This window comes from Salvelinus fontinalis, chromosome 2 (assembly GCF_029448725.1).
Source record: "Salvelinus fontinalis isolate EN_2023a chromosome 2, ASM2944872v1, whole genome shotgun sequence".
Classification (NCBI taxonomy): domain Eukaryota; kingdom Metazoa; phylum Chordata; class Actinopteri; order Salmoniformes; family Salmonidae; genus Salvelinus; species Salvelinus fontinalis.
This window is the reverse complement of record NC_074666.1, coordinates 61,965,399-61,992,556: the sequence shown is the minus strand read 5'-3', so window position 1 is coordinate 61,992,556 and position 27,158 is coordinate 61,965,399. Positions and strand designations below refer to the sequence as shown.

The window sequence follows — 27,158 nt, the reverse complement described above, 5'->3', positions numbered from 1 at the left end:
TTGTCTAGTTTATTTTGTTTTGTCAACATTTGGAAAGTTTTACGACAAAGTTTCTGTTTCCATCAGGCCTGTCATGACATTTATCCAACATGTAGTATAAAAAGGTTGGATGGAAAACTGCTTAGATGTTAGGTTTTTATCCAATTGGCAACAGATTTTCATGCGAAAATTCTAACATCCTCATGAAGAAAATAAGCGCATTATCCATAACAATGTCATTGTAGACTAGCCTACCCGCACACGTTATCCGCACTGCATCTGTGAGCTGCTGTCTAGTAGCACCCTTGCAAAGACCAGAGTGCATTTGTATATATTGAACTCAACAGTTTGTGTGACAAAACTATTGGTAGAGTTGATGTGATGGAAACATATTTAACTCTAAAGTGTATTCGGTACATGAAGACAAGCGAGAAAGTACATTTTGTGTGGACTTTTATCTGGACGTTTGTCAAATGGCACCCAAGCATCATCATGTCACAGAATAAGATATTTATTGGAAAGGAGCATCAAGTTCATCATGTGCACTTTTCCTACCTGGTGAAGTTCAACAACATTTCATCACGTGACTACACGTTTACTTAGATATGATGGTTATTATAGCAATGTTTTAGCATAAAGGCATTTCCACCGCCATTTCTCGATAATTAATTTTACCGACACAAAAAGATCCCACCATGTCTAACAAACAAATTGTCTGTCGGCATTTATCAAATTGTACCGGCATATCTGTTTTCATCAACTCGGTTGTGACTTTTTACATGCGTTAAGTAATTAATCCGCATGAAGTGGATGGCTGAAAACCTGGTTAGTTATTGAGTTATATTTTTAGCCTAAATATTAAGGTGCATTTGTATGGTGAAAATGTGCTTCCCCTAACTGCAAACACGCGCCGCCTATGCATTGGGCTCAAGTCAAGATTGACAGAGAGAAAGAGGAGCTGGAGGTTTTACACAGCCAAAAATATGTTCACGAAAATAAACCCACTAATTGAGGTCATTCTATATGACACTTGGAAGTCAATGAGAGCGTGTCAACAAACAATGTAAATGATAATTTACTATTTGAGGCTTAGGTTGTTATGAATGCACTGATATTTTGTTATTTTTTTAACCTTCAAGTCAGTTAAGAACAAACTCTTAATTACAAAGTTGGTTTACCAGGGAACAGTGGGTTTAACTGCCTTATTCAGGGGCAGAAGGACAGATTTGTACCTTGTCAGCGCGGGGATTCGATCCAGCAACCTTTCGATTACTGGCCCAACGCTCTAACCACTAGGCTACCTGATATAAGTGGACATTGCATTTCGGCAAAAAAATCTATATATACTTTATTGTGGACTTGTGCCTGTTGTCATAGAGATAGATAGAGGCGTCATCCATTTTAGCAAGGACATTGCTATTTAGGGCTTCCACCATTTGAAAGTAGTCAACTGGTTAGGGATTCCTATGAGTTGGGAGCAATCAGCCAATGAAAAAGAACAAAATTGACTACTTTGAAATGTAGATAGCCTCAATGGCGCTGCCCATGCTGTCACAGACGTTATAATGGCGCAGTCTCATTGGCCTGTTGTTCACACACGTATCTGCCCTCTCACTAGCTAGAATGGTCGCACCTGATCTCGCCTCATCCTGCCTGCCTTCCATCTTTGCGGAAAGGCATTTCCAATGTTAGAGCGGTCACTTGACTATCTTGTCAATATCAATGTGCTAAGTGAGGGTGCCAAGACACATATCAAATAAATACAATTGTATTTGGTACATGCGCCAAATACAGCAGTTTACCTTGAAATTACCTTACCTTGAAATGCTTACTACAAACCCTTAACCAACAATGCAGTTCAAGAAATAGAGTTAAGAAAATATTTACTAAATAAACTAAAGTAAAAAATGAAATAAAAAGTAACACAATAAAATAACAATAACGAGGCAATAAACCGGTACAGAGTCAATGTGTGGGGGTACAGGTTAGTTGAGGTAATTTGTACATGTAGGTAGGGGTAAAGTGACTATGCATAGATAATAAACCGCGAATAGCAGCAGTGTAAAAACAAATATATGAGTTTTGTGAGGGTTTATGGCTGCGTTTAGACAGTTGGTATTTTAACCAATCAGATCAGCTGTGAAAAATATCTGATTGTGAAAAGATCTGATGTGATTGGTTAAAAGACCAATTATTGGGAAAAATAAAAAATATCAGAATTGGTCTGTCTGTCTGAACGCAGCCTTAGCGTGACAGACCCTAAACTTGACAGGGAAAAGCACAGGTACACACATTCGCGCAGACACACACACACACACACACACACACACACACACACACACACACACACACACACACACACACACACACACACACACACACACACACACACACACACACACACTGCCAGAAATGTTGAACATAATTCGTAATGGGACATTTACTTTGATATTCTTCTTACTGTATAGTGAAACAAAATAGACTGCAGTACATATGCTGCCTAAATTGGTTGATTGACTTCAAAGGAAATTGTTGGGCTATATGATAGCAGTTGTGAAATTTAAAAATAGTTTCTTGTCAATATCTTTCACGTTTGGTATTTGGTATTTTATTGGGATCCCTTACGTTCTTCAATTAACGGTGCAATCATAGCCCCATACATATCTGTAAAGGTTTCAAATTATTTGTCATACATATCCCTAAAAAGTTACTCTTGTTGAGCAACATGATGAAGGTCTTCTGAACCACCAGCATGCCAGGTGATGACTTAAAAATGAACCTTCAGTGAAAATCCAATGCAGCGACGTAATGGCACGAAGAAGGACACAGATTCAGTCAAGAGAGAGGACAGATTATGTATGCATGCATGACTTTGTCACTTTGGATAAAAGCGTCTACTAAATGGCATATATCATTATTATTATTATTATATTGTTTTTATTTTCTCCCGTCTCACTTTGGTTGTTTGGAAATGCAGATGAAAAGTAGAGATTCAGTTGACGACCCATATGGGCAAATAGCTATGGTCATGTGGTATAGTAATTACATGTTACAGTATTAACGTGTAATATTGCTTGTTGGATGGACTTGCATTATGCTGTGCCAGAGGTCATCCCTGATCCTTATTAAACATTCTTAGTAACATAATAACGTGTAATATACTACATGTGTTTGTAAATATTTACACAAATATATTATTGTGTAACTATAGTTATCTAATGATAAGAGTTTACTTCTCTTAGGTGAGTGTATTAATCAATAAAGAACATGTTATTTTTTTCTGGAGCAGAAATACATGTGAAAATCAATCTTCAGGCTACGCAGAATGTTATTCTATTGACCCTATTTAATGTTTTATGGTATAGCCTGCCCTGCAGTAGCCTACACACCTACATGTTTAGGTATAGGTTGGTGGTTAAGTTTATTGTTATACATTTTCACATAAAATGTTAAACACCATATAGTGATATTCATACAGTAGACTAAATCTTTATTTTCAACCAGAATAATTCCACTCTCACAAATTGCAGCATGCAAGTCTACATTTCATTGCGTCAGGTTAACGGAAAATGTGATATTTTACAGTAGGCCTACTATCTCATTCATATTTTTTATTCATTCCTTTTTTATGTAGACTATAGACCTGCTCAGTACGTACTATAAAATAGTACATTACCATATTACATGACAGAAAATTGCATTATGCTGTGCCAGTATTATAAAATATATAATAATTGTCAATATTTAGCCTGTTTATGCAGGAGGCTAAACAATAACATTAACGACATAGTCTAGCTTATAACTTTGATGTTTGGAATTATGTCTTTCTTGAACGTTAATTTTGTACCCCGTCGGAATCAAATCACTGAAAATAGACAGATATTGCACGCTATAGGTTAAAGACCGTTTTATTCCAATAAACAATTTTAGTTGGACTACAGGCCTATCCATAATAACTACTTACTATTATAACTTTTGATGCACGAGACCAATCCACGGATAAATTCAGTTTGTCTCGCGACTAACACTGCAGCATCCTTTACCCACCGCCATGTCCACAAGCTCTATTCTATGCATAGAGCTCTGTACCCTTTCCATGTTTGTGTCTCTCAGCTCATCGTTTACAACATACAGTATAGTTTCCCATTCAAGACTGGGCACACTGAACCAGTAGCCTACAGCTGATGTAATGTCGGGCATATAGGCTATCACAGTTAAGCAATTATGTGAACGTCTATCTATAGCATGCAGTTCAGCTGCGCTCTCGAAATTCTCGAACCTAGTTCTTCTGTTTTGTGCGTCATTTCATTTGTCAGGTTAACATTAGCAACATCTTGCATTTCTTGCATAATCTAGCATTTTCTCGATCGGTATGGTTTAATGTTGCTTAAACATTATTGAAATAGACTACTAGAATGTAAGAGCTTGACTGGCCTTCAACACGAATCGAGCCACCTGGAAATAAACCAATATGTCTGATATTACATTTTACAAACGAAATATTAAAACATGTAAGGTAGGCCTACTTAATGTATTGGATGTATAATCAATTTCTCAATAATAGCTAAAATGATAATTTATTACCTTTTTCTTTGATGTGATAAATTATGCCATAATTGCACCATATCAACATTGTTCAATATTTGCTTTTCTCCACACATTCATCCAAACTACGAAACAGCGCAATAGAGGATATTCCGTCAGTTAATTTTCCTTTGGACAAGGAATAGGTGTAGGATCTTAATTTGCTCACCCTGTTGTTACAGGACATTTCCTGTACGCCAGGAAATGCAAACTTCACACACAGCCATCACCTGTGTCTTGAGATGTCTTCACCCAACTGGGAATGTGATGAAATAAATAAAAGCTGAAATAAATCATTCTCTCTACTATTATTCTGACATTTCACATTCTTAAAATAAAGTGGTGATCCTAACTGACCTAAGACAGGAAATTTTTACTAGGATTAAATGTCAGGAATTGTGAACAACTGAGTTTAAATGTATTTGGCTAAGCTGTATGTCACTCCCTTTGGTTCCTTCCCCAGGCATCATTGTTTCTGTTTCAATTTCATGTCTGTGCGTTGTCCGTGTTTTTTTGTGTTTCATTTATTTCTCTTGAGTCTTAACCATTTCTGAGTGGTCCCTGTCCATAAGGGGTCCGGGACCATTCGGTCTTGAATCGGTCTTGCTTTAGGTGATTTCAACCACATAAAATAAGCACCCAAGACGAACTGAAGCTTTTTCATTTTTTTTTTGCTCTGGGGAGGGTAGTGCCCTGCATCACTCTGGGGAGGGTAGTGCCCTGCATCTCTGGAGAGACCAGCTGCATCACTGCGCATGAAGGAACAGGGAAGACATGAGACACACAGCTCAAAAACCTCACCTATACTCCCCCATTGCAAGTGTACCCAAGAGCAAAGCTAGGTAACAGAGTTTCTAAACCCAGAGGCCCAATATCCCGATACATCCGGGAATGCTTCTCGAAGTAGACTCGACAGACCAGACCGGGGTTTGGCAAGTCAATGGGAGAAGTAAAAAAAACCATGTCCTTAGTTGTTAATTTTCACGAAATCTAAAGGCAAAACCTAGATTCGAGCCAATGTAGTTGAAACTGGCATACTACAACCTCTTGAAAGTGACAAACTGACAAGTTTTTCCTTTTTTTAAACAACTTGATGTCGGACGAGTGACTTTGATTTGACAGCCTGCACATGCGTAGTTCGGCACAACACAAGCGTTCGACCCAATGACGTGTTTCTGCGCATGAGCTTAGCTAGCTAATGTCGCCATGACATCGCCTACAAGCGTGATCAGGGATATCTATTGAATAAGCGTTTTCTATACCTCTTTATATAAATTATCTTTGGCAAATTACCTTGGAGCAAGGTCGAAGATATAAAGGTTAAGAAAATGTGATAATTCCATGCAGAAGCGTTTTGAAAATAAACAAATTAATTGGACCAGCTCCAGAGCAAAATGACTCGGAGTAAATGGTAGCAGTACAGAAAGTTCGCCATCAAAGTGGAAAATAAACACAATCATAGTAAATTTCAGCTAATTACTCAGCAAACACATAGCATGGTCCAGCTCGGCAACGGCGTTAGTCAATGAAAGTGTTCATTTTCAATGATTAAGTTGCCTTAACTTGTATTTTTTTCAACCTAGGAGCAAAGCAGGAAGTAAAAGCAGGATGTTTACCCCATATAAATATAATGCATAGAATGGGTTTAGAAGCTCTAACCCTTGCAATTCCACTGGTAAACTCATTGGGTACACTTGCAATAGATACAGTAAAGAGGTAAATCGAACTCTACCAAAACAATGGAATTGCCATGGAAACGCGTGGGAGAAAGACACCAAAGTCTCCTCATTGCCCCCCAGCAAAATGTGCCTACATTCAGACTATTGTTTATGTGTATTTCACACTATGTTGAGGTAAAAACCGGAGTATAATGCTTGTATGGATGTCAAGCCCCAACACATCGTTACCAATCAACTGCATTACAGTTAAAAATGACTGACTACCACCACCAATTTCTGTATGCTAGCTATGCTAACCAGCTTATATGAACGGGAGTTAGCATTTAGCACTCACTTCTTCTAAACCTGAAAAGGAACAGCTTCTACATGTTATGCTGCGAAAACAGCCAAATATATCAAAATCAGGCTTTAGTAACCATATTGTGGGCCTATTAAAATACATCAATCTTGACTGATTTGACCAATATCCACTTTGTTAGATCAGATTTGTTGAATTTGCACCAGTCTGGTCAAAATAATGTCTGTGTGCCATTGGGTGTGTTCGGAAATGTAATCTGGCGTGCCAGAGTGAGCTCTGGGCGTTTGTAAACTCAGAGCATTGTCAGATTGTCCATTTGTAAACTCAGAGCGCACACTGGACGCTCTGGCCGAGGAGTATAGTTGGTGTGAGTGTTCTGACCAAAGCTAACTGGCTCGCTACTTCCAGACACAAATAAGAGAACACCTCACTCTGACCATTTTACTTGCCCTAGAAGAACAGGTTAGGCTGTTCTCATGTTATTAAGAGAGTTGGTGCCTAACTGTACTTTTTGCTGACTTTTTACTCACACCGGCCATATTCAACGGGTGTTGAGCATTCGTAAATGAATCAGTTATTCTGCACTCACACTCAGATGAGTGCTCTGAAATCAGAGTAGATAGCCAGAGTGAATTTACGAACGCAACCATTGAGTCCTTTATTGAATCTTTGGCTGCCTGGTATTGTGATGCAATCATTTCCATGGTATTTTTTTTTCTTTCTTCTATCCACTGATGCTGGATTGCCACGGTAATAATGTAGCATGTTCATTTCAAATGATGCTAACCATAGCCATATACACAGAGTGTACAAAACATTAGGAGCACCATCATAATATTGAGTTGCAGCCCCTTTTGCCCTCAGAACAGCCTCAATTCGTCCGGGCATGGACTCTACAAGGTGTCGAAAGCGTTCCACGGGGATGCTGGCCCATGTCGACTCCAATGCTTCACACAGTTGTGTCAAGTTGGCTGGATGTCATTTGGACCAGTCTTGATACACACAGGAAACTGTTAAGCGTGAAAAACCCAGCAGCGTTGCAGTTCTTGACACAAACTGATGCGCCTGGTGTAACATGTGTAAAATATCCTTTATATATTTTTACTGATAAAATCCCTCATATATTTATTTTAAGGTTATTTTGAGATGTATTACATTTACTTTCAAGAGTAAACTATTTTATTGTATTTATTTTTTAAATTATGTTAATGCTGTGATGTCATCAATGGGAGCCATGCTTTTACTCCTCAGTTTGCTCAGAGCGTGATGAGGAGAGGCAAATATACTTGTATGGAGTCCAGACGGCAGCATTCACTCTTGCCTTGTATTTGTATCCATTCCATGCAGTCATTAATAGAGACAACTGTCAGAATTGTGTCCAGAGCCCTATCTTCCGGTACAGGGCCGGTTACACTGGCACCTACTATCATACCCCATTCAAAGGCACTTAAACCTTTTGTCTTGCCCATTCACCGTCTGAATGGCACACATATAGAATCTGTGTCTCAAGGCTTAAAAATCGTTCTTTAACCCGTCTCCTCCCCTTCATCTACACTGATTTGAAGTGGATTTAACAAATGACATCAATAAGGGATCAAAGCTTTCACCCGGATTCAACTGGTCAGTCTGTCGTGGGAAGAGCAGGTGTTCTTAATGTTTTGTACACTCAGTGTATATTGCCATGCTTGCATTGTTCCATCTTTCTTATGTTCTGGATAACGGTGTTAGATCAGGGTTTCCCGAACTTGGCCCCTCCGGTTGCATTTTTAGTTTTTTGCCCTAGTATTATGTAACACCTTTGTTTGTTTACCTGGGGCTCGAACCAGGGACCCTCTGCGCACATCGACAACAGCCACCCATCGCTCCACATAAGCCGTGGCCCTTGCAGAGCAAGGGGAACAACTACTTCAAGGTCTCAGAGCGAGTGACGTTACCGATTGAAACACTATTAGCGCGCACCCCGCTAACTAACTAGCTAGCCATTTCACATCGGTTACACAGCTGACTCAAACGATCAAAGCTTGATGATGTTGGTTATTTCAATTAGCTGTGTAGTGCCAGGACAGAAAACTACACGTGCACCTAGGTGGGGGGGGGGGGGGCAGGACCAAGTTTGGGATAAATGTTGAGTGTGTTTTACAGATTGAGAGAGCTTGATCCTATTTCCTGGATATTTGTTTATTCATGATCTATTGAAGTATGTTCTACTTTGCAATTAATTTATTTTACCAGGCAAGTCGGTTAAGAACAAATTCTTATTAGTTTCTTGGTGGAAAAAGGTTAAAACAGTTCTAATTTGTACTTTCTCATATCTTAATATAGGCAACATAATTCTTTGGAGAATCACACAACCAGAGTTTTTTCCCCCCTAGACTTGAGGGGGCCAGCTAGCAAAACTAGTGGGCTACTTCTAGCCTACTGAAACCTCCCAGTTGCAATATATTAATTGAATCTCTTCTCAAGGCAGCCTCCGGAGGCATGCAGAGGCCGAATCGCAGTAAATGCTATACGGCTACTGCAGACATTGGATTGACCATGCAGTGCCTTTAAGAGCTGAATAGCCCTGGTCTAGGGGTGGAATTGAAACATTACATTTCCTGTGCGACAGTTCATTGCATGTGTTTGTGTAACCATTAACTGTGTCTTTTTTGTTCAATTGCACAGCTGTATAAAAGTTTAAAATAGATTTTGATTGGGTTTGTTAATGGGTACATTTGTTTTCTACATATATCAACAAAAAGGTGATTCATGAGAGTTTGCAAACAGGTTTTAAGTATAGCTTTGACAGCTTGTATTTTCACCACAGTAGAATAAGGGAACCAGATGTGTAACATAGTATGTAATCTAGTCTGATGTTATTGTAACAGTGCAGTTGGTGAATAGTAGTGTACATTGTGGCAGCAGAGCAGCAAGTGAACGGCGCAGACTTGGCACAGGGTCATTCTCATCCAGTTTATCATTGCTTCCATCACCACCGTCTGCGCCATCCTCCCTCCCCTCCTCAACCTGCCTCTCCCCCCCCCTCTCTGGTGTCTTTGGGCAAACCTGGAAGAACACCTCACAGAACTCCAACCGACGCAGCTCCCGCAGCGTCCTGCAGCTCCGTAGCACCTGCATCTCCCTCAGCTTGCAGCATCTGAGGCGCAGGCGCTTCAGGTCCCTCAGGCGGCTGGCAGACAGCAGGCCTGGTCCCACCTCCTTACCGCCAAGGCTTAGCTCCTCTAGGCCGAGCCAGCCCACCCCCAGCCCCAGGGAGGCCATCTGTAGTTGGGCGCCAGGCCGTCCAAAGTGCCCTATCTCCAGGTACTTGAGCCTGGAGAGCCCGTTTAAGCCCGAGTCGGTTTCTTGGGCAGCACTGCGCCTAAGACCTTCCGCTGTGACCCGAAGGACGTTGCGCAGCTCTAGGCGGCTAAGCTTCAACCAAGATGCCAGACTCTGCAGGTGCAGGTCTGTGAAGGAGGGCACGTTATCAAGGACCAACATCTCAATGGCAATCCCTGACGTGGAGGCAGGCACTTTTCCAGTCTGACCGCGTCCCTGTTGCTGAGTAGCAGCAGTTGATGCAGCTCCAGCTTGATTCTCAGGACTGGGTGGGGTCTGGGTGAAAAAGCCCTGTGGTAGCTCACAGCCACGCAACTCTAGGACCTGCAGCGTTGTGGGCAGGAGCTGGCAGCTACGCAAGCCTCTCAGGTCTGCGTGCAGCAGGGAAAGACTGCGCAGACGGGGGCACCTGGAGGACAAAGCCTTAAGCCAGGACTCTGAGAGAAATGCCCCGCCTCTAGCAGAGAGCAGCAAGCCACGCAGCTGCAGGCATCGGAGCCCAGTGCCCAGATACTGGCGCAGTAGAACCCACAGCATGCGCGACGTCACCTGACCCAAAATGGACACCAAGGGCAGGGAGAGCAGTTGTAGAACGACAACATCCAATGAGGGAGACATGGAGAAGAAACAATGCATCAGTGTTTGAGTGATGACTTGAACATTCTTTAGAGTTAGCTCGTCAACAGGTAGGAAATAAGCCTTCAATGCAAGCATCAACATTGTATTTTGGTTGCAGAAGGTGAGAGGCCTCAAACAGGAAGTTATCAATACTCGAATCAAGTCTGCTGAAATATCATTGTATGTAGGACCTGAGAGACATGGATATACCACAAAACGGCTGACGTCTTTAGACATAGCAGCCTCAGAAATCTTTTCATGTCAAGTCATGAAAGGGTAAGATCATCATGCAATAGGCACCATTCTTACCCCTTTCCATGTAGTTAGATCAACAGCTCGCCATAGTCGTTGGTCTTTTACAAGGCGTCTCCATCTCTTACACACCCTGCAAATACACCATATGAATGGCATGACAAAGATACGTGTTTTTTTTTAAGCTAACGTTTGCTAGCTAACTATCTTGGATATTTATGTTGAACACAGACGTCAACTAGCTAACTTGTTTTACCTTCCAGTTCTGATGAGCTCTCGCACACCTAAATATGATAAAATATCAATTAAAATGTTCTCTGGGAAATAATCGAGAGTAGAAGTTCTAAAGTCTGCCATTTTGTAAACAAAAAGTACCGTCGAGTACACGGACAAAATACACCGACGTACCAAAGTTGCATTCAAGTAATGAACCCTGCACAAACGATTGCTTAAGCGATAACGTTCCTACACGTTCTTAAAACCATGTGCGAAATTAACACCTTTTATGTGAGAGTAACGTTACCAGATATATATATACAAGGGTGTAAAAAATAAAATAGTAAATAAGCATAACAATTTCAGAATTTCCAAAACATGCATCACCAAATCTGCTGTGTAAATGCAGCAAACAAACACTGCCCCTTAGCGGTTGGGGGAAAAAGCATTGTTCTATTGCGCTTGCGCAGCTGTCAGTACCACAAGATGGCGACGAGCAACGGTGGTGGAATGGAAGTGGATGGGGCCGGTAATAATATCCTTAAGCACAATTTATTTATCTTATTTTGACAAGGTTGTATATATATATATATATATATATATATATATATATATATATATATATATATATATATATATATATATATATATATATATATATATATATATATATATATATATATATATATATATATATATATATATAGTGTTGGCGCTAACTTTACTCCTTTGTCGATGGTGTTAGCTCATGTTTAGCTTGCCATTATGTCTCCTTTGCGTTCTCTAACGTTACTTCAGCGAGGCTAGCTAACTTTAGTTGGCATAACTAGCTAATTTAGCTAACGTGGCTGTCCCAGTTAGTATTTGTGCGTGCTGTACCGGTGTTATTAGTAGTGCTGAGCGAGAAAATTATAGTTACATATCGGGATATTATTTTTGAGTATCTATCGTACGTTTTGACAATATAATTTTTGCGCTAGTTTGCAGTACCTGCACCAACTCTAGTAGTTTTCTTTCATACACTCTTAGAAAAAAGGTAAAGGGTTCTTCGGCTGTCCCGATAGTAGAACCCCTTTTAGTTTCAGATATGACCCTTTTTAGTTTCAGGTAGAACCCTTTTTGGTTCTATGTAGGGCCCTTAGTGGGAAGGGGTCTACATGGAACCCAAAAGGTTTTTTACCGAGAACATGTTTTTTTCTATCTGGAACCACTAAGGGTTCACTTATGGGGACAGCCGAAGTACCCCTTTAAGTTCTAGACATCACCTTTTTACTAAGAGTGTACATACAGTAGCTTGTTTTCTATCTTTTTAAATAGGGAGACCATTTTGTTTTCAGAACTTATTTCCATGAATCGTTTTCTCATGGCTCTCTGCAGCAGACGTACTGTATGGTGAGCAATATGTTTGGATCGTCGAATTGCAATACATATAGAATCGTGAGAAGCGAAATACATGTGTCGGCAGGTAGCCTAGTGGTTCGAGCGTTGGACTAGAAACCAAAAGGTTGCATGATTGAATCCCCAAGCTGACAAGGTAAAAATCTGTCGTTCTGCCCCTGAACAAGGCAGTTAACCCACTGTTCCTAGGCCGTCACTGAAAATAAGAATTTGTTCTTAACTGACTTGCCTAGTTAAATAAAGGTAAAATAAATATCATATCGCGATGTCGTTTCGCGAGGTTTCTGGGAATTCCCAACCCTAATTATTATCTATGCAATTTCAAAACGATTGCAGTTAATATTTGCTTGTTAGCTAACTAGCTAGTTAATTTTTGACCTCAACTGTCACACATTGATTGGTCCTTCTGTAGTAGTTAGCTAACTAAGCATCGGCAGTTTAAACAACTAACGTTAGCGTATCTATTGCTAGCTAATTAGCCAACTACTTTGTTTTCTTAGCTAGCTTAATTACAGCGACGTAATTGGTCCTCCACACCGAGCTAGTAGTTAACTATAGCGATGGAGATGGCTACAGCAGTTAAGTAACTTCATGTTCACATCTTTTAACGTGTCAGTTGGAATAGCACTGTTGATAAATTGAAGCTCTGCTGAGTAGAATCAATGTTCTCACTGTACCTTTCCTGTATATTACCAAGTGGTACATGTTTGTTCAAATCCAGCTCAATTCAACGACACACTGATATTGTAACATTAATCTAAAGAAAGCAACAATATTCAATACAAGAACACGGATGCTTTGTTTGCTCGAAAGCAGGTGGTCGTGCTTAGGCCATGTTTGGCTGAGATGGCCAAAAGTAAAGGAAACCCACCCTCTTTCTGTCTGTCCCACAGCCAGCCCCAGTGTTATGGCGTCTGGGGTCACCGGCAGTGTCTCTGTTGCCCTGCATCCTCTAGTCATCCTCAACATCTCAGACCACTGGATTCGCATCCGCTCCCAGGAGGGGCGGCCCATGCAGGGTATGTGACTCATCAGTTTAAGTATACCAATAATTCTATACAGTCTTGCATTTGGCATGGAATAGTGGACAAGGGGATGAGATTGAAATTGGTTCAATATATTGCTCTGTAAATGTCTTAAAGTTGAAATACTTTTTACAAAGTTAAGACAATAATTAAAATACACTGAACAAACATTTAAACCCAACTTGCCACAATTTCAAAGATTTTACTGAGTAACAGTTCATATAAAATCAGTCCATTTAAATTAATTAATTAGGCCCTAATCTATGTATTTCACATGACTGAGAATACAGCTATGCATCTGTTGGTCACAGATTCCTAAAAATAAATTAGGGGCGTGGATCAGGAAACCTGTCAGCATCTGGTGTGACCACCATTTGCCTCATGCAGCGCATCTCCTTCACATGGAGTTGATCAGGCTGTTGATTGTGGCCTGTAGAATGTTGTCCCACTCCTCTGCAATGGCTGTGCGAAGTTGCTGGATATTGGCGGGAACTGTAATACGCTGTCGTACACGTTCATCCAGAGCATCCCAAACATGCTCAATGGGTGTGGTGAGTATGCAGGCCATGGAAGAACTGGGACATTTTCAGCTTCCAGAAATAGTGTAACAGATCCTTGCGACATGGGGCTATGCATTATCATGCTGAAACATGAGGTGATGGCGGAGGATGAATGACACGACAATCAGCCTCAGGATCTCATCACGGTATCTTTGTGCATTCAAATTGCCATCGATAAAATGCAATTTTGTTCACTGTCAAATCAAATACATTCGTATTTGTCACATGCGCCGAATACAACAGTATTACCGTGAAATGCTTACTTTACAAGCCGTTAACCAACAATGCAGTTCAAGAAATAGTTAAGGAAATATTTACTAAATAAACTAAAGTAAAAAATAAAATCTAAAAGTAACACAAATTACATAACAATAACGAGACTATATACTATACTATATACAGGTACTGAGTCAATGTGCGGGGGTACAGTTTAGTCAAGGTAATTTGTTAAGTGACTATGCATAGATAATAAACAGCGAGTAGCAGCAGTGTAAAAACAAAGAGCGGGGTGGCCATTTGATTAATTGTTTAGCAGTCTTATGGCTTGGGGGAAGAAGCTGTTAAAGAGCCTTTTGGTTCTAGACTTAGCGCTCCGGTACTGCTTGCCGTGTGGTAGCTGAGAGAAGAGTATGACTTGGGTGACTGGAGTCTAACAATTTTTTGGACCTTCCTCTGACATCGCCTTGTATATAGTTCCTGGATGTCAAGAAGCTTGGCCCTAGTGATGTACTGGGTCGTACGCACTACCCTCTGTACCGCCTTATAGTCAGATGCCGAGCACTTGCCATACCAGGAAGTGATGCAACTGGTCAGGATGCTCTCGATGGTGCAGCTGTAGAACTCTTTGAGGATCTGGGGACTAATGCCAAATCTTTTCACTCTCCTGGAGCGGAAAAGGTGTTGTCCTGCCCTCTTCACAACTGTCTTGTTGTGTTTGGACCATGATAGTTCGTTGGTGATGTGGACACCAAGGAACTTGAAACTCTCGACCCGCTCCACCTCAGCCCCGTCGATGTTAATGGGACTGTTCGGCACTCCTTTTCCAGTAGACCACAATCAGCTCCTTTGTCTTGCTCACAATGAGGGAGAGTTTGTTGTCCTGGCACCACACTGCCAGGTCTCTGACCTCCTCCCTATAGGCTGTCTCATCGCTGTCGGTGATCAGGCCTAGCACTGTTGGTGTCAGCAAACTCAATCATGGTGTTGGAGATGTGCTTGGCCACGCAGTCGCCCCAGTGTTGAGGATCAGCGTGGCAGATGTGCTGCTGCCTACCGTTACCGCCTAGGGGCGGCCTGTCAGGAAGTCCATGATCCAGTTGCCAAGGGGAGTGTTTAGTCACAGGGTCCTTAGTGCCCACAAAGCTCACCACTAAACTATGTTGTTGAACACTGAGCTGTAGTCAGTGAACAGCATTCTCACAAAAGTGTTCCTTTTGTCCAGGTGTGAAAGGGCAGTGTTAAGTGCAATAGAGATTGTGCCATCTGTGGATCTGTTGGGGTGGATTGCAAATTGAAGTCTAGGGTTTCTGGGAGGATGCTGTTGTGAGCCATGACCAGCCTTTCATAGCACTTCATGGCTACTGACCTGAGTGCTATTGGGCGGTAATCATTTAGGCAGGTTACCTTCGCTTTCTTGGACACATGGACTATGGTGCTCTGTTTGAAATATAGGTATTACAGACTGTCAGGGAGAGGTTGAAAATGTCGGTGAAGACACTTGCCAGTTGGTCCGCACATGCTTTGGCTATACATGCCGGTAACCCGTCTAGCCCCACGGCTTTGAATGTTGACCTGTTTAAAGGACTTGCGCACATCGGCTACAGAGAGCGTGATCACACAGTCGTCCGGAACAGCTGGTGCTCTCATGCATTCTTCAGTGTTGCTTGCCTCTAAGGGATCATGAAATAAAAAGGCATTTAGCTCATCTGGTAGGCTCGTGTCACTGGGCAGCTCGCGGCTGTGTTCCTCTTTGTAGTCCGTAATAGTTTGCAAGCCCTGCCACATCCGACGAGCGTCAGAGCCAGTCTAGTAGGATTCTATCTTAGTCCTGTATTGACGCTTTGCCTGTTTGATGGTTTGTCTGAGGGCATAGCGGGTTTTATTATAAGCGTCCAGGTTAGTGTCCCGCTCCTTGAAAGCAGCAGCTTTAGCTCGGTGCGGATGTGGCCTGTAATCCATATCTTCTGGTTGGGAAATGTACGAACGGACACTGGGGACAACGTCGTCAATGCATTTATTGATGAAGCCGGTGACTGAGGTGGTGTACTCCTCAATGCCATTTGACGAATCCTGTAACATATTCCACTCTGTGCTAGCAAAAGGGTCCTTTAGCGTAGCATCCGCGTCATTTGACCACTTCCGTATTGAACGAGTTACTTGTACTTCCTGCTTTAGTTTTTACTTGTTAGCAGGAATCAAGAGGGTAGAATTATGGTCAGATTTGCCAAATGGAGGGCGAGGGAGAGCTTTATATGCGTATGGAGTATAGGTGGTCTAGAGTTGTTTTTTGGGGGGGGGGTTCTCTCTCTGGTTGCACATGTGATATGCTGGTAGAAATGAGGTAAAACAGATTTAGGTTTGGTAGCGTTTGCCTGCCCATACCATAACCCCGCCCCCACCATTGCGCACTCTGTTCACAACGTTGACATCAGCAAACTGCTCGCCCACATGATGTAATACACGCTGTCTGCAATCTGCACAGTACAGTTGAAATGGGTGACCACTGGCACACTTCTCCAGTGACGAGCACACAGATTAGTTTCCTGGAGACGGTTTTTGACAGTTTGTGCAGAAATTCTTTGGTTGTGCAAACCCACAGTTTCCTCAGCTGTCCGGGTGGCTGGTCTCAGGCGATCCTGCCGGTGAAGAATCCGGATGTGGAGGTCCTGGGCTGGCCCGGTTACACGTGGTATGGTGCCGGGTTGGACGTACTGCCAAACTCTCTAGAACAACTTGTGGTAGAGAAATTAACTTCTCTGGCAATTGCTCTGGTGGACATTCCTGCAGTCAGCATGCCAATTGCACGCTTCCTCAAAATTTGGAACATCTGCTGCATTGTGATGTGACGCAACTGTATATTTTAGTGGCCTTTTATTGACCCCAGCACCAGGTGTACCTGTGTAATGATCATGCAGTTTAATCAGCTTCATGATATGCCACACCTGTCAGATGGATGGACTATGTTGGTGAAGGAGAAATGCTCACTAACAGGGATGGAAACAATTGTTTGCAAAAAGAGAGAAAAAAAGCATTTTTTCGCGTATGGAAAATTTCTGAGATCTAATTTCAGCTCATGAGACATGTGACCCTACATTTTGCATTTTATATTTTTGTTCAGTTAAGAAACTGCAAGAGAACAAATGCAACAGTGGGAAGGGCGTCTTACATGGGTATGGTTACAGTTGTGCTATTACAATTACCATATAACCGAGGGTTATCGCTGAAGATGGTTATGGAATAAAATACCTCTAAATACCCTTTTTTATGTAGAATGAACAGATGACTGAAGATGGGATAACCAGGCATTTGTGCGTTTCGACTGTTTCTTGACTCTTAATAACGTGATGTAACGTATTTGCTGAAACAAGCAAACTAGGCTTTGGTTGCTTATGCAATACCCTCATCAATGTAGCATACAGAAATAGAATGACTAGAACGGGCTTGGAACCAATTAGACTGGTAAACTCATGGGTATACTCACAACGGCTGCCTGGTATTGTGACGCGGTGATTTCAGTTAATGTGGAATGTTCATTCAAATGATCACGTGGTGCCTCATGCAATGGAATGTATTTTTTTGTATTATCAGTTGAGTTGAATCAACAAATCACAGCACATATTTTAGTTCTTGCTTTGCTCCTATGGGTACACTCACAATGGCTGCCAGTCCACCCATTATGCCAGCATCGACTTGAATGGGATGACCGTTCTATTCATTCTATTTCTACGGCAGCACATGCAGTTAGGAGGAGAGGAGAAAATGTGTCCATAAAGCTGTTCCTATTCGAACAGTTATGTCAAAGACTGCGGTCATTTTTCTGGCCAATTACTGTCGTCCAAAATTCCATGTCCGTCACAGCCCGAGGTTCCAGTTATTGACAGTTTCAATGGGCTTTTCTATAGCCTATATGTGTATCGATTTCCAATCGGCTGTTTCATGTTGCATTTTATCCTTTCCTTTTCACCCAGTGATTGGCGCACTGATCGGGAAGCAGGAGGGTAGAAACATCGAGGTGATGAACTCCTTTGAGCTGCTTCATCAATTGGTAGATGACCGAGCACACATTGACAAGGAGTACTACTACACCAAGGAGGAGCAATGTGAGTCTCATCATATATACACCGTGTGTGTTCATTTCACTAACCTACCTTACAGGTCAGATGGCATTTACTCCCCTTAATTACTCATGGTGATGAAAGTGCAATATGAAAAGTGATGATGTTGTGCTGTGTCATGGTTTCCCCACCACCTCTGAAGCACAACATGTCATAGTAGGCTTGTGCCTGAAGCCCTTGGTGGAACTAAACCTCATTGGGAGTTCTGGTCTACGATTGGTTTTGCCTTTTTAAATCACAATTAATACGATTAACTTTAGTAGGGGACCTGATCCTAGATCAGTATTCCTGTTCTGCTTGATTCATATGGCACCTGACCTCTTCACCTGACCTCTTCACCTGACCTCTACACCTGCCTCTCAGTCAAACAGGTTTTCAAGGACATGGAGTTCCTGGGCTGGTATACCACAGGCGGTCCTTGTGACCAATCAGACATCCACATTCACAAGCAGGTAGGCAGAGCAAAGGGGACTACGTTTCATGTTCCATGAGGTTGGGGCATGTTCCATGGGGGAGTAATTAGAGGCATATGGTAAAATGTACTTTTCCTGTAATTGGTCAGTGAATTGTTGTGATTTGAAATGTCAGTTGAGGTTGTTTGGCCAACACAGGATGCTGTTTTCTTATTGGCTTTTCTTCTCTCTTCACTTCAGGTGTGTGAGATCATTGAGAGTCCTCTCTTCCTCAAGCTCAACCCAATGACCAAACACACAGATGTGAGTTTCTCATTTGGAATTGTTTATATAATAATAATTAATTAATCTTCTTTAGTGCTTTTCATAACACATTTTGTTCAAAGCGCTTCAAAAGCAAAAAAACATACAAGCAATACATCATGAGTAGCCTAGCTATAGCTAGCTAGGTCAACCAATAGAGGCTAAGGGAGAATCTCAATTGCACTCCCTTGACTCTTCACCCCCAAAACCCACTGGATATAGTGTTTTTTTGCAATCCACCGCATCCGCCTATGTAACATGAGGTGACAGAGCTAGAGCGCTGTTTCAGACAATGAGACATCCCGAAAATCTGTCTTCTCACAAAATCGTATGTAGCGTCCTAACGGTTTGGCCTATAAACTTTTATGACCCCTCTATGGAGAGAGGACTCTCAGGAACACAATGTTCTTCATTTTGCTCTATGACCCTTATTAAGCGTCTTGGGACTCGTCTGAAGTCGGTACAGCCAATCTGCCAACGTCTGTCTGTAGCGTTCCAACAGTTTGGGCTACCCACTAATATGACCCATCTAGTACGCCCACAGGCCTCACAAGACTCGTCTAAAGGTCCCCCGGTAACAGTTGAAAACATTTATGGAAGTATATGGAGACTGTTTGGTGACGACAATAAGGGGTTAAATGCAAGCATTATCTCTCAGAAATAGGATAGGCACTTCAGAACAAACTTTTAGCGCCCCCCCCCCAAAAAAATATTGGTTGTTCCATGTAGTTATGTTATTCAATGCGGTTGTATGGGCTAACAGCAGTAAGGCCAAATACACATTTTCATCAAAATGTTGATACTTCAAGGGGTCTTAATTCAAAATCAAATAGCAAAATGATCCTTGGTATGATTTTCTTAAAACAATTCCATGTAGCTTCTTAGAAACCCCACCTCCACTGGCTTTGACTCTTATGAGTTAATGTAGAAAACATTCTTAAAGGTGGAATCCTTCATTGTGAAACTTTCCATTTGGGTTATTACAAAAACAATAAAGTTGCTCCAAACAACAAATGCTGTTATTTTCCCCCTCGGACAAGCATTGCATGCGTGATAGAACAGCAGAATATGTACTGTATTTTTTTTAACTGTCCACAAAACAAATAACAAAGTTGCTGAGACGGACAGTCGAACGGTTTCCCCTAATACGGATTCCATCTTTAAATGAAAGTTACTTGCTTTTATGCAAGACTGTTACTTGGACATGATACAGTACATATGATAATTCAAACATATGTCCTGTCTCTCCCAGCTCCCTGTCAATGTGTACGAGTCTGTCATCGACATCATCAACGGAGAGGTAACTCAAGCTCTCCTACCACACACATCACTGTGATTAGTACGAGTGGCTGATTTGTAAACTTGGCTGTCCCGTATCGCCCAATCCCAGGCGACCATGTTGTTTGCTGAGCTGGGGTACACTCTGGCCACAGAAGAGGCGGAGCGAATCGGAGTGGACCACGTGGCTCGCATGACAGCCACTGGCACAGGGGAGAATTCAACGGGTAACTATAGTAACGGCTGCCTATACCCCCATTTACAAGGCCCACCATTTTAAAACGCCTCCCCAGCAATTGATCTGCACGGTACGTCTGATACAGCTAAAGGTTTACAAATGCACTCTTAAACACTCTCCCTGTTATGTGTCTCTTGTGTTCAGTGGCAGAACACCTCATAGCCCAACACAGTGCAATTAAGATGCTACACAGCAGGGTGAAAGTCATCCTGGAATACGTCAAAGCAGTAGAAGCAGGTGAGAGAACCGCTGTGTCTGTGTGATGAAAGACCGAAAGAATATGACTGTTCAAGTGCGTCTGGAAAGAATATGACTCTGTTCAAGTGAGTCTGGAAATAATGTTTTTATTACCTTAGTCATTTCCAGCCCTTTCTTTAAAATCGCAATATGATTTCTCAACTATCTACAGTGCCCTCGGAAACTATTCAGATCCCTTGACTTTTTCCACGTTTTGTTACGCTACAGCCTTATTCTGTAATTGATTAAATTAACAAAACATCCTCAGCAATCTACACAGAATACCCCATAAGGACAAAGCGAAAACAGGTTTGGAATTTTTAGCGAATATATTAAAAAGAAAACAGACGTTATTTACATAAGACAGGATTGTGTCGAGGCACAGATCTGGGGAAACGAAACGGTACAAAAAAATGTCAGCAGCATTGAAGGTCCCCAAGAACACTGGCCTCCATCGTTCTTAAACGGAAGAAGTTTGTAACCACCAACAATCATCCTATAGCTGGCCGCCCGGTCAAACTGAGCAATCTGGGGAGAAGGGCCTTGGTCAGGGAGGTGACCAAGAACCCGATGGTCACTCTGACAGAGCCCCAGAGTTCCTCTGTTGAGATGGTTGTCCTTCTGGAAGGTTCTCCCATCTCGGCAGTATTCTACCAATCAGGTCTTTATGGTAGTGGCCATACAGAAGCCACTCAGTAAAAGGCACATGACAGCCTGCTTGGAGTTTACCAAAAGGCACCTGGAGACTCTCAGACAATGTGAAACAAGATTCTCTGCTCTGATGAAACCAAGATTCTATTCTTTGGCTTGAATGTCAACCGTCACATCTGGAGGAAACCTGGCACCATCCCTACGGTGAAGCATGGTGATGGCAGCAGCATGCTGTGGAGATGTTTTTCAGCGGCAAGGACTGGGAGACTAGTCAGGATCGAGGCAAAGATGAACGGACCAAAGTACAGAGATCCTTGATGAAAACCTGCTCCAGAGCGCCCAGGACTTCGCTTAGGATCATTGTCCTGTTGGTACAGCCAAGATAATACAGGAGGGGCTTCGGGACAAGTCTCTGAATATCCTTGAGTGGCCCAGCCAGAGCCCGGACTTGAAACCTGATCGAACATCTCTGGAGAGACCTGAAAATAGCTGTACAGCGACGCTCACCATCCAACCTGACAGAGCTTGAGATGATTTGCAGACAGGAATGGGAGAAACTCCTCAAATACAGGTGTGCCAAGCTTGTAGCGTCATACCAAAGAAGACTCGAGGCTGTAATCGCTGCCAAAGGTGCTTCAACAAATTACAGAGTAAAGGGTCTGAATACTTATGAAAATGTGATTATATTTACATATTTTTTTTTTTCTTCAAATTTGCTTTGTTATTATGGGATATTGGGTGTAGCTTGATAATTTTTTTATTTAATCCATATTAGAATAAAAGGATAATGTAATAAAATGTGGGGAAAATCAAGGGCTCTGAATACTTTCTGAATGCACTGTATATCCGAACAACTGTCTTGTGTGTGTATTTCTACCCTTATGCTCTCTTTTGTGACGCACTCTCCCCTTCTGATCTGTTACGACCCAGGAGAGGTGCCGTTTAACCACGAGATCCTCCGAGAAGCCAATGCTTTGTGCCATAGACTGCCTGTTCTCAGCACCATCAAATTCAAGACCGACTTCTACGATGTAAGTTGTCCCCACTTAGGCACTTTGCAATGCTCAGCTCTTGGTGTGAACATGTCTAGGCTTTTGTCTTTAGATTATCACCTTAGTTGTGTTTAATCATTAGAGCTTAGATGGGTTGGATTGGCACAGTACTGTAAAAGCATATGCATCTACTTCCTTCTGTCCTCAGCAATGCAATGACGTGGGCCTCATGGCTTACCTAGGTACCATCACCAAGACCTGCAACAGCATGAACCAGTTCATCAACAAGTTCAACGTGTTGTACGATCGACAGGGCATCGGCCGGAGGATGAGAGGACTGTTCTTCTGAGCGACAGAGAGGGAGAGAGAGGGAATGAAAGAAGAGACGAAGAGGTCACAAGCACGGCAAATGTTAATTTGCTTGTCTGTATTTTGTTAGTTGTGTCTCATCAAACCAGTTTACTGTTTTCAAAGGTAGCAAATGCTAGAAGTGTCTCAGACGACTTGTCTACCCCATAAAATCACACACAAACAGACTTCTCACTCGCAGTTTAAGGTTTGTGACTATGCACATTAACGAATCCATGTACACGAAAATAAATTACTTTTTTTTCCTTTTGCTTTGTTTTGTTACGTGTTTCTGTAAGTAATAAATGATCTGCTGATTTTTCGTGGGACTTTGATTCCTCTGTTTATCCCAAAAATATAAAATGATAGCTAACAGATTAATATAAAAATCCTTAAGATTCAATTGGCCTACAAACTACACAGTAAACATTTAGAAATTTGTTCAGAGTTATTTCATATGGGAATTGGTCAATTAAAGTAAATTCTGCACTAATCTATGGAGTTCACATGACTGGGCATACAAATATGCATCAGTTGGTCACATAACTTAAAATAATAAAGTTAAGGGCGGGGATCAGAAAACCAGTCAGTATTTGCCTCATGCAGCATGACATCTTTCGTATAGAGTTGATCAGGCTGTTGCCTGTGGAATGTTGTCCCACTCCTCTTCAATGGCTGTGCGAAGTTGCTGGATATTGGCGGAAACTGGAAAGCTCTGTTGTACACTTCGATCCAGAGCATCCCAAACATGCTCAATGGGTGACATATCTGAGTATGCAGGCCATGGAAGATCTGGGACATTTTCAGCTTCTAGGAATTGTGTACAGATATGGGCCTCAGGATCTCGTCACGGTATCTCTGTGCTTTCAAAGTGCCATTGATAATGCAATTGTGTACGTTGTCCGTAGCTTTTGCCTGACCATACCCCCACAATGTTGACATGAGCAAACTGCTCGTCTGCACAACGCCATCTGCCCAGTAGTGTTGAAACGGATTCATGGTGACCACAGACCACTTCTCAGTTCCTATGCTTCCTGGCTGATGTTTTGGTCACTTTTGAATGCTGGCGGTGCTTTCACTCTAGTGGTAGCATGAGACTGAGTCTACAACCCACACAAGTCGCTCAGGTAGTGCAGCTCATCCAGGATGGCACATCAATGCGAGCTGTGGCAAGAAGGTTTGCTGTGTCTGTCAGCGTAGTGTCCAGAGCATGGAGGCGCTACCAGGAGACAGGCCAGTACATCAGGAGACGTGGAGGAGGCCGTAGGCGGGCAACAACCCAGCAGCAGGACCGCTACCTCCGCCTTTGTGCAAGGAGGAGCACTGCCAGAGCCCTGCAAAATGACCTCCAGCAGGCCACAAATGTGCATGTGTCTGCTCAAACGGTCAAAAACAGACTCCATGAGGGCCCGACGTCCACAGGTGGGGGTTGTGCTTACAGCCCAACACCGTGCAGGACGTTTGGCATTTGCCAGAGAACACCAAGATTGGCAAATTCGCCACTGGCGCCCTGTGCTCTTCACAGATGAAAGCAAGTTTAGTGAGCACATGAGCACATGTGACAGACATGACAGAGTCTGGAGAAGCCGTGGAGAACGTTCTGCTGCCTGCAACATCCTCCAGCATGACCGGTTTGACTTGGAGTTACAGAAATCAGTCATGGTGTGGGGTGGCATTTCTTTGGGGGGCCGCAAAGCCCTCCATGTGCTCGCCAGAGGTAGCCTGACTGCCATTAGGTACCGAGATGAGATCCTCACACCTCTTGTGAGACCATATGCTGTTGCGGTTGGCCCTGGGTTCCTCCTAATGCAAGACAATGCTAGACCTCATGTGGCTGGAGTGTGCCAGCAGTTCCTGCAAGAGGAAGGCATTGATGCTATGGACTGGCCCGCCCGTTCCCCAGACCTGAATCCAATTGAGCACATCTGGGACATCATGTCTCGCTCCATCCACCAACGCCACGTTGCACCACAGACTGTCCAGGAGTTGGAGGATGGTTTAGTCCAGGTCTGGGAGGAGATCCCCCAGGAGACCATCCGCCACCTCATCAGGAGCATGCCCAGGCGTTGTAGGGAGGTCATACAGGCACGTGGAGGCCACACACACTACTGAGCCTCATTTTGACTTGTTTTAAGGACATTACATCAAAGTTGGATTAGCCTGTAGTGTGGTTTTCCACTTTAATTTTGAGTGTGACTCCAAATCCAGACCTCCATGGGTTGATAAATTTGATTTCCATTGATAATTTGTGTGATTTTGTTGTCAGCACATTCAACTATGTAAAGAAAAAAGTATTTAATAAGAATATTTCATTCATTCAGATCTAGGATGTGTTATTTTAGTGTTCCCTTTATTTTTGGAGCAGTGTACTTTGACAATGTAAATAATAATGAACTTGCCATGTCAATAAAGTCAATTGAATTGAATTGAATTGAGAGAGAGAGAGAAGAGATAGTATTGAGAGAGAGAGAGAAGAGGGAGAGAGAGTATAGAGAGAGTAGAGAGAAGAGAGAGAGAGTAGACATTGATATTTGAAATGTCTTTGTTCCTTTGAAACTGTTGTGAGTTTAATGCTTACTGTTCACTTCTGATTGTTTATTATCTATTTCACTTGCTTTGGCAATGTAAACATGTTTCCCATGCCAATAAAGCCCTAAAAGAGAGAGAGAAAGAGAGAGAGACAGAGAGAGAGATAGTATTGAGAGAGAGAGAGTGAAGAGAGAGTAGAGCGAGATTAGAGAGTAGACATTGACATTTGAAATGTCTTTATTCCTTTGAAACTGTTGTGAGTGTAATGTTTACTGTTCACTTCTGATTGTTTATTATCTATTTAACTTGCTTTGGCAATGTAAACATGTTTCTCATGCCAATAAAGCCCTGAGAGAGAGAGAGAGAGACGAGAGAGATAGAACAGAGAAGAGAGAGTAAAGAGAGAGAGAGAGTAGACATTGAACTTTTACATTTGAAATGTCTTTATTCCTTTCAAACTGTTGTGAGTGCAATGTTTACTGTTCACTTCTGATTGTTTATTATCTATTTCACTTGCTTTGGCAAGGTAAACATGTTTCCCATGTCAATAAAGCCCTAAAAGAGAGAGAGAAAGAGAGAATAGATAGTATCGAGAGTATAGAGAGAGAGTATAGAGAGAGAAGAGAGTAGACATTGATATTTGAAATGTCTTTATTCCTTTGAAACTGTTGTGAGTTTAATGCTTACTGTTCACTTCTGATTGTTTATTATCTATTTCACTTGCTTTGGCAATGTAAACATGTTTCCCATGCCAATAAAGCCCTAAAAGAGAGAGAGAAAGAGAGAGAGATAGTATTGAGAGAGAGAGTGAAGAGAGAGTAGAGCGAGATTAGAGAGTAGACATTGACATTTGAAATGTCTTTATTCCTTTGAAACTGTTGTGAGTGTAATGTTTACTGTTCACTTCTGATTCTTTATTATCTATTTAACTTGCTTTGGCAATGTAAACATGTTTCTCATGCCAATAAAGCCCTGAGAGAGAGAGAGAGAGAGACGAGAGACGAGAGAGATAGAACAGAGAAGAGAGAGTAGAGAGAGAGAAGAGAGAGTAAAGAGAGAGAGTAGACATTGAACTTTTACATTTGAAATGTCTTTATTCCTTTCAAACTGTTGTGAGTGCAATGTTTACTGTTCACTTCTGATTGTTTATTATCTATTTCACTTGCTTTGGCAAGGTAAACATGTTTCCCATGTCAATAAAGCCCTAAAAGAGAGAGAAAAAGAGAGAATAGATAGTATCGAGAGTATAGAGAGAGAAGAGAGTAGACATTGACATTTGAAATGTCTTTATTCCTTTGAAACTGCTGTGAGTGTAATGTTTACTGTTCACTTCTGATTGTTCATTATCTATTTCACTTGCTTTGGCAATGTAAACATGTTTCCCATGCCAATAAAGCCCTGAGAGAGAGAGAGAGAGAGAACGAGAGAGAGAGAGAGAGAAAGAGAGGGTAGAGAGAGAGAGAGAAAGAGAGGGTAGAGAGAGAGAGAGAGAAAGTAGACATTGACATTTGAAATGTCTTTATTCCTTTGAAACTGTTGTCAGTGTAATGTTTACTGTTCACTTCTGATTGTTTATTATCTATTTCAGTTGCTTTGGCAATGTAAACATGTTTCCAATGCCAATAAAGCCCTGAGAGAGAGAGAGAGAGTAGAAAGAGAGAGAGAGTAGACATTGACACTTGAAATGTCTTTATTCCTTTGAAACTGTTGTCAGTGTAATGTTTACTGTTAATTTCTGATTGTTTATTATCTATTTCACTTGCTTTGGCAATGTAAACATGTTTCCCATGCCAATAAAGCCCTGAGAGGGCTTTATTGGCCCCTTAAAAATAAAAAAACGAAATATATCCTGTACTACATACATGTACCATACTCACCTTTCCATCTACCACATGATACAAACCA

The 27,158-nt window shown here is 41.9% G+C and overlaps 2 protein-coding genes across 4 annotated transcripts; one reads left to right on the top strand and one right to left on the bottom strand.

Annotated features, from left to right (window-relative positions):
* Window positions 1-3,443: 3,443 nt before the first annotated feature.
* LOC129822756 (F-box/LRR-repeat protein 12-like) lies at window positions 3,444-11,263 on the bottom strand. Of its 2 annotated transcripts, XM_055881151.1 has the most exons (3): window positions 10,988-11,263; window positions 10,789-10,864; window positions 3,444-10,410 (listed from the first exon to the last, which is right to left on the bottom strand). In XM_055881151.1, exons 1-3 carry the CDS (start codon window positions 11,086-11,088, stop codon window positions 9,385-9,387), a joined length of 1,203 nt encoding a protein of 400 aa, XP_055737126.1. In that variant the 5' UTR covers window positions 11,089-11,263; the 3' UTR covers window positions 3,444-9,384. The 2 variants fall into 2 exon arrangements, with proteins under 2 accessions (XP_055737126.1, XP_055737117.1); XM_055881142.1 differs by having other exon boundaries at window positions 3,444-10,864; window positions 10,988-11,011.
* Window positions 11,264-11,369: 106 nt separating this feature from the next.
* LOC129822770 (COP9 signalosome complex subunit 6) lies at window positions 11,370-23,046 on the top strand. Of its 2 annotated transcripts, none has more exons than XM_055881163.1 (10): window positions 11,370-11,476; window positions 13,239-13,364; window positions 18,118-18,249; window positions 18,628-18,716; window positions 18,918-18,980; window positions 20,233-20,280; window positions 20,371-20,485; window positions 20,641-20,733; window positions 22,315-22,415; window positions 22,585-23,046. In XM_055881163.1, the coding sequence occupies exons 1-10, from the start codon at window positions 11,434-11,436 to the stop codon at window positions 22,723-22,725; spliced, it is 951 nt and encodes a 316-aa protein (XP_055737138.1). In that variant the 5' UTR covers window positions 11,370-11,433; the 3' UTR covers window positions 22,726-23,046. The 2 variants fall into 2 exon arrangements, with proteins under 2 accessions (XP_055737138.1, XP_055737146.1); XM_055881171.1 differs by lacking the exon at window positions 11,370-11,476 and adding an exon at window positions 12,119-12,481.
* Window positions 23,047-27,158: the final 4,112 nt, after the last annotated feature.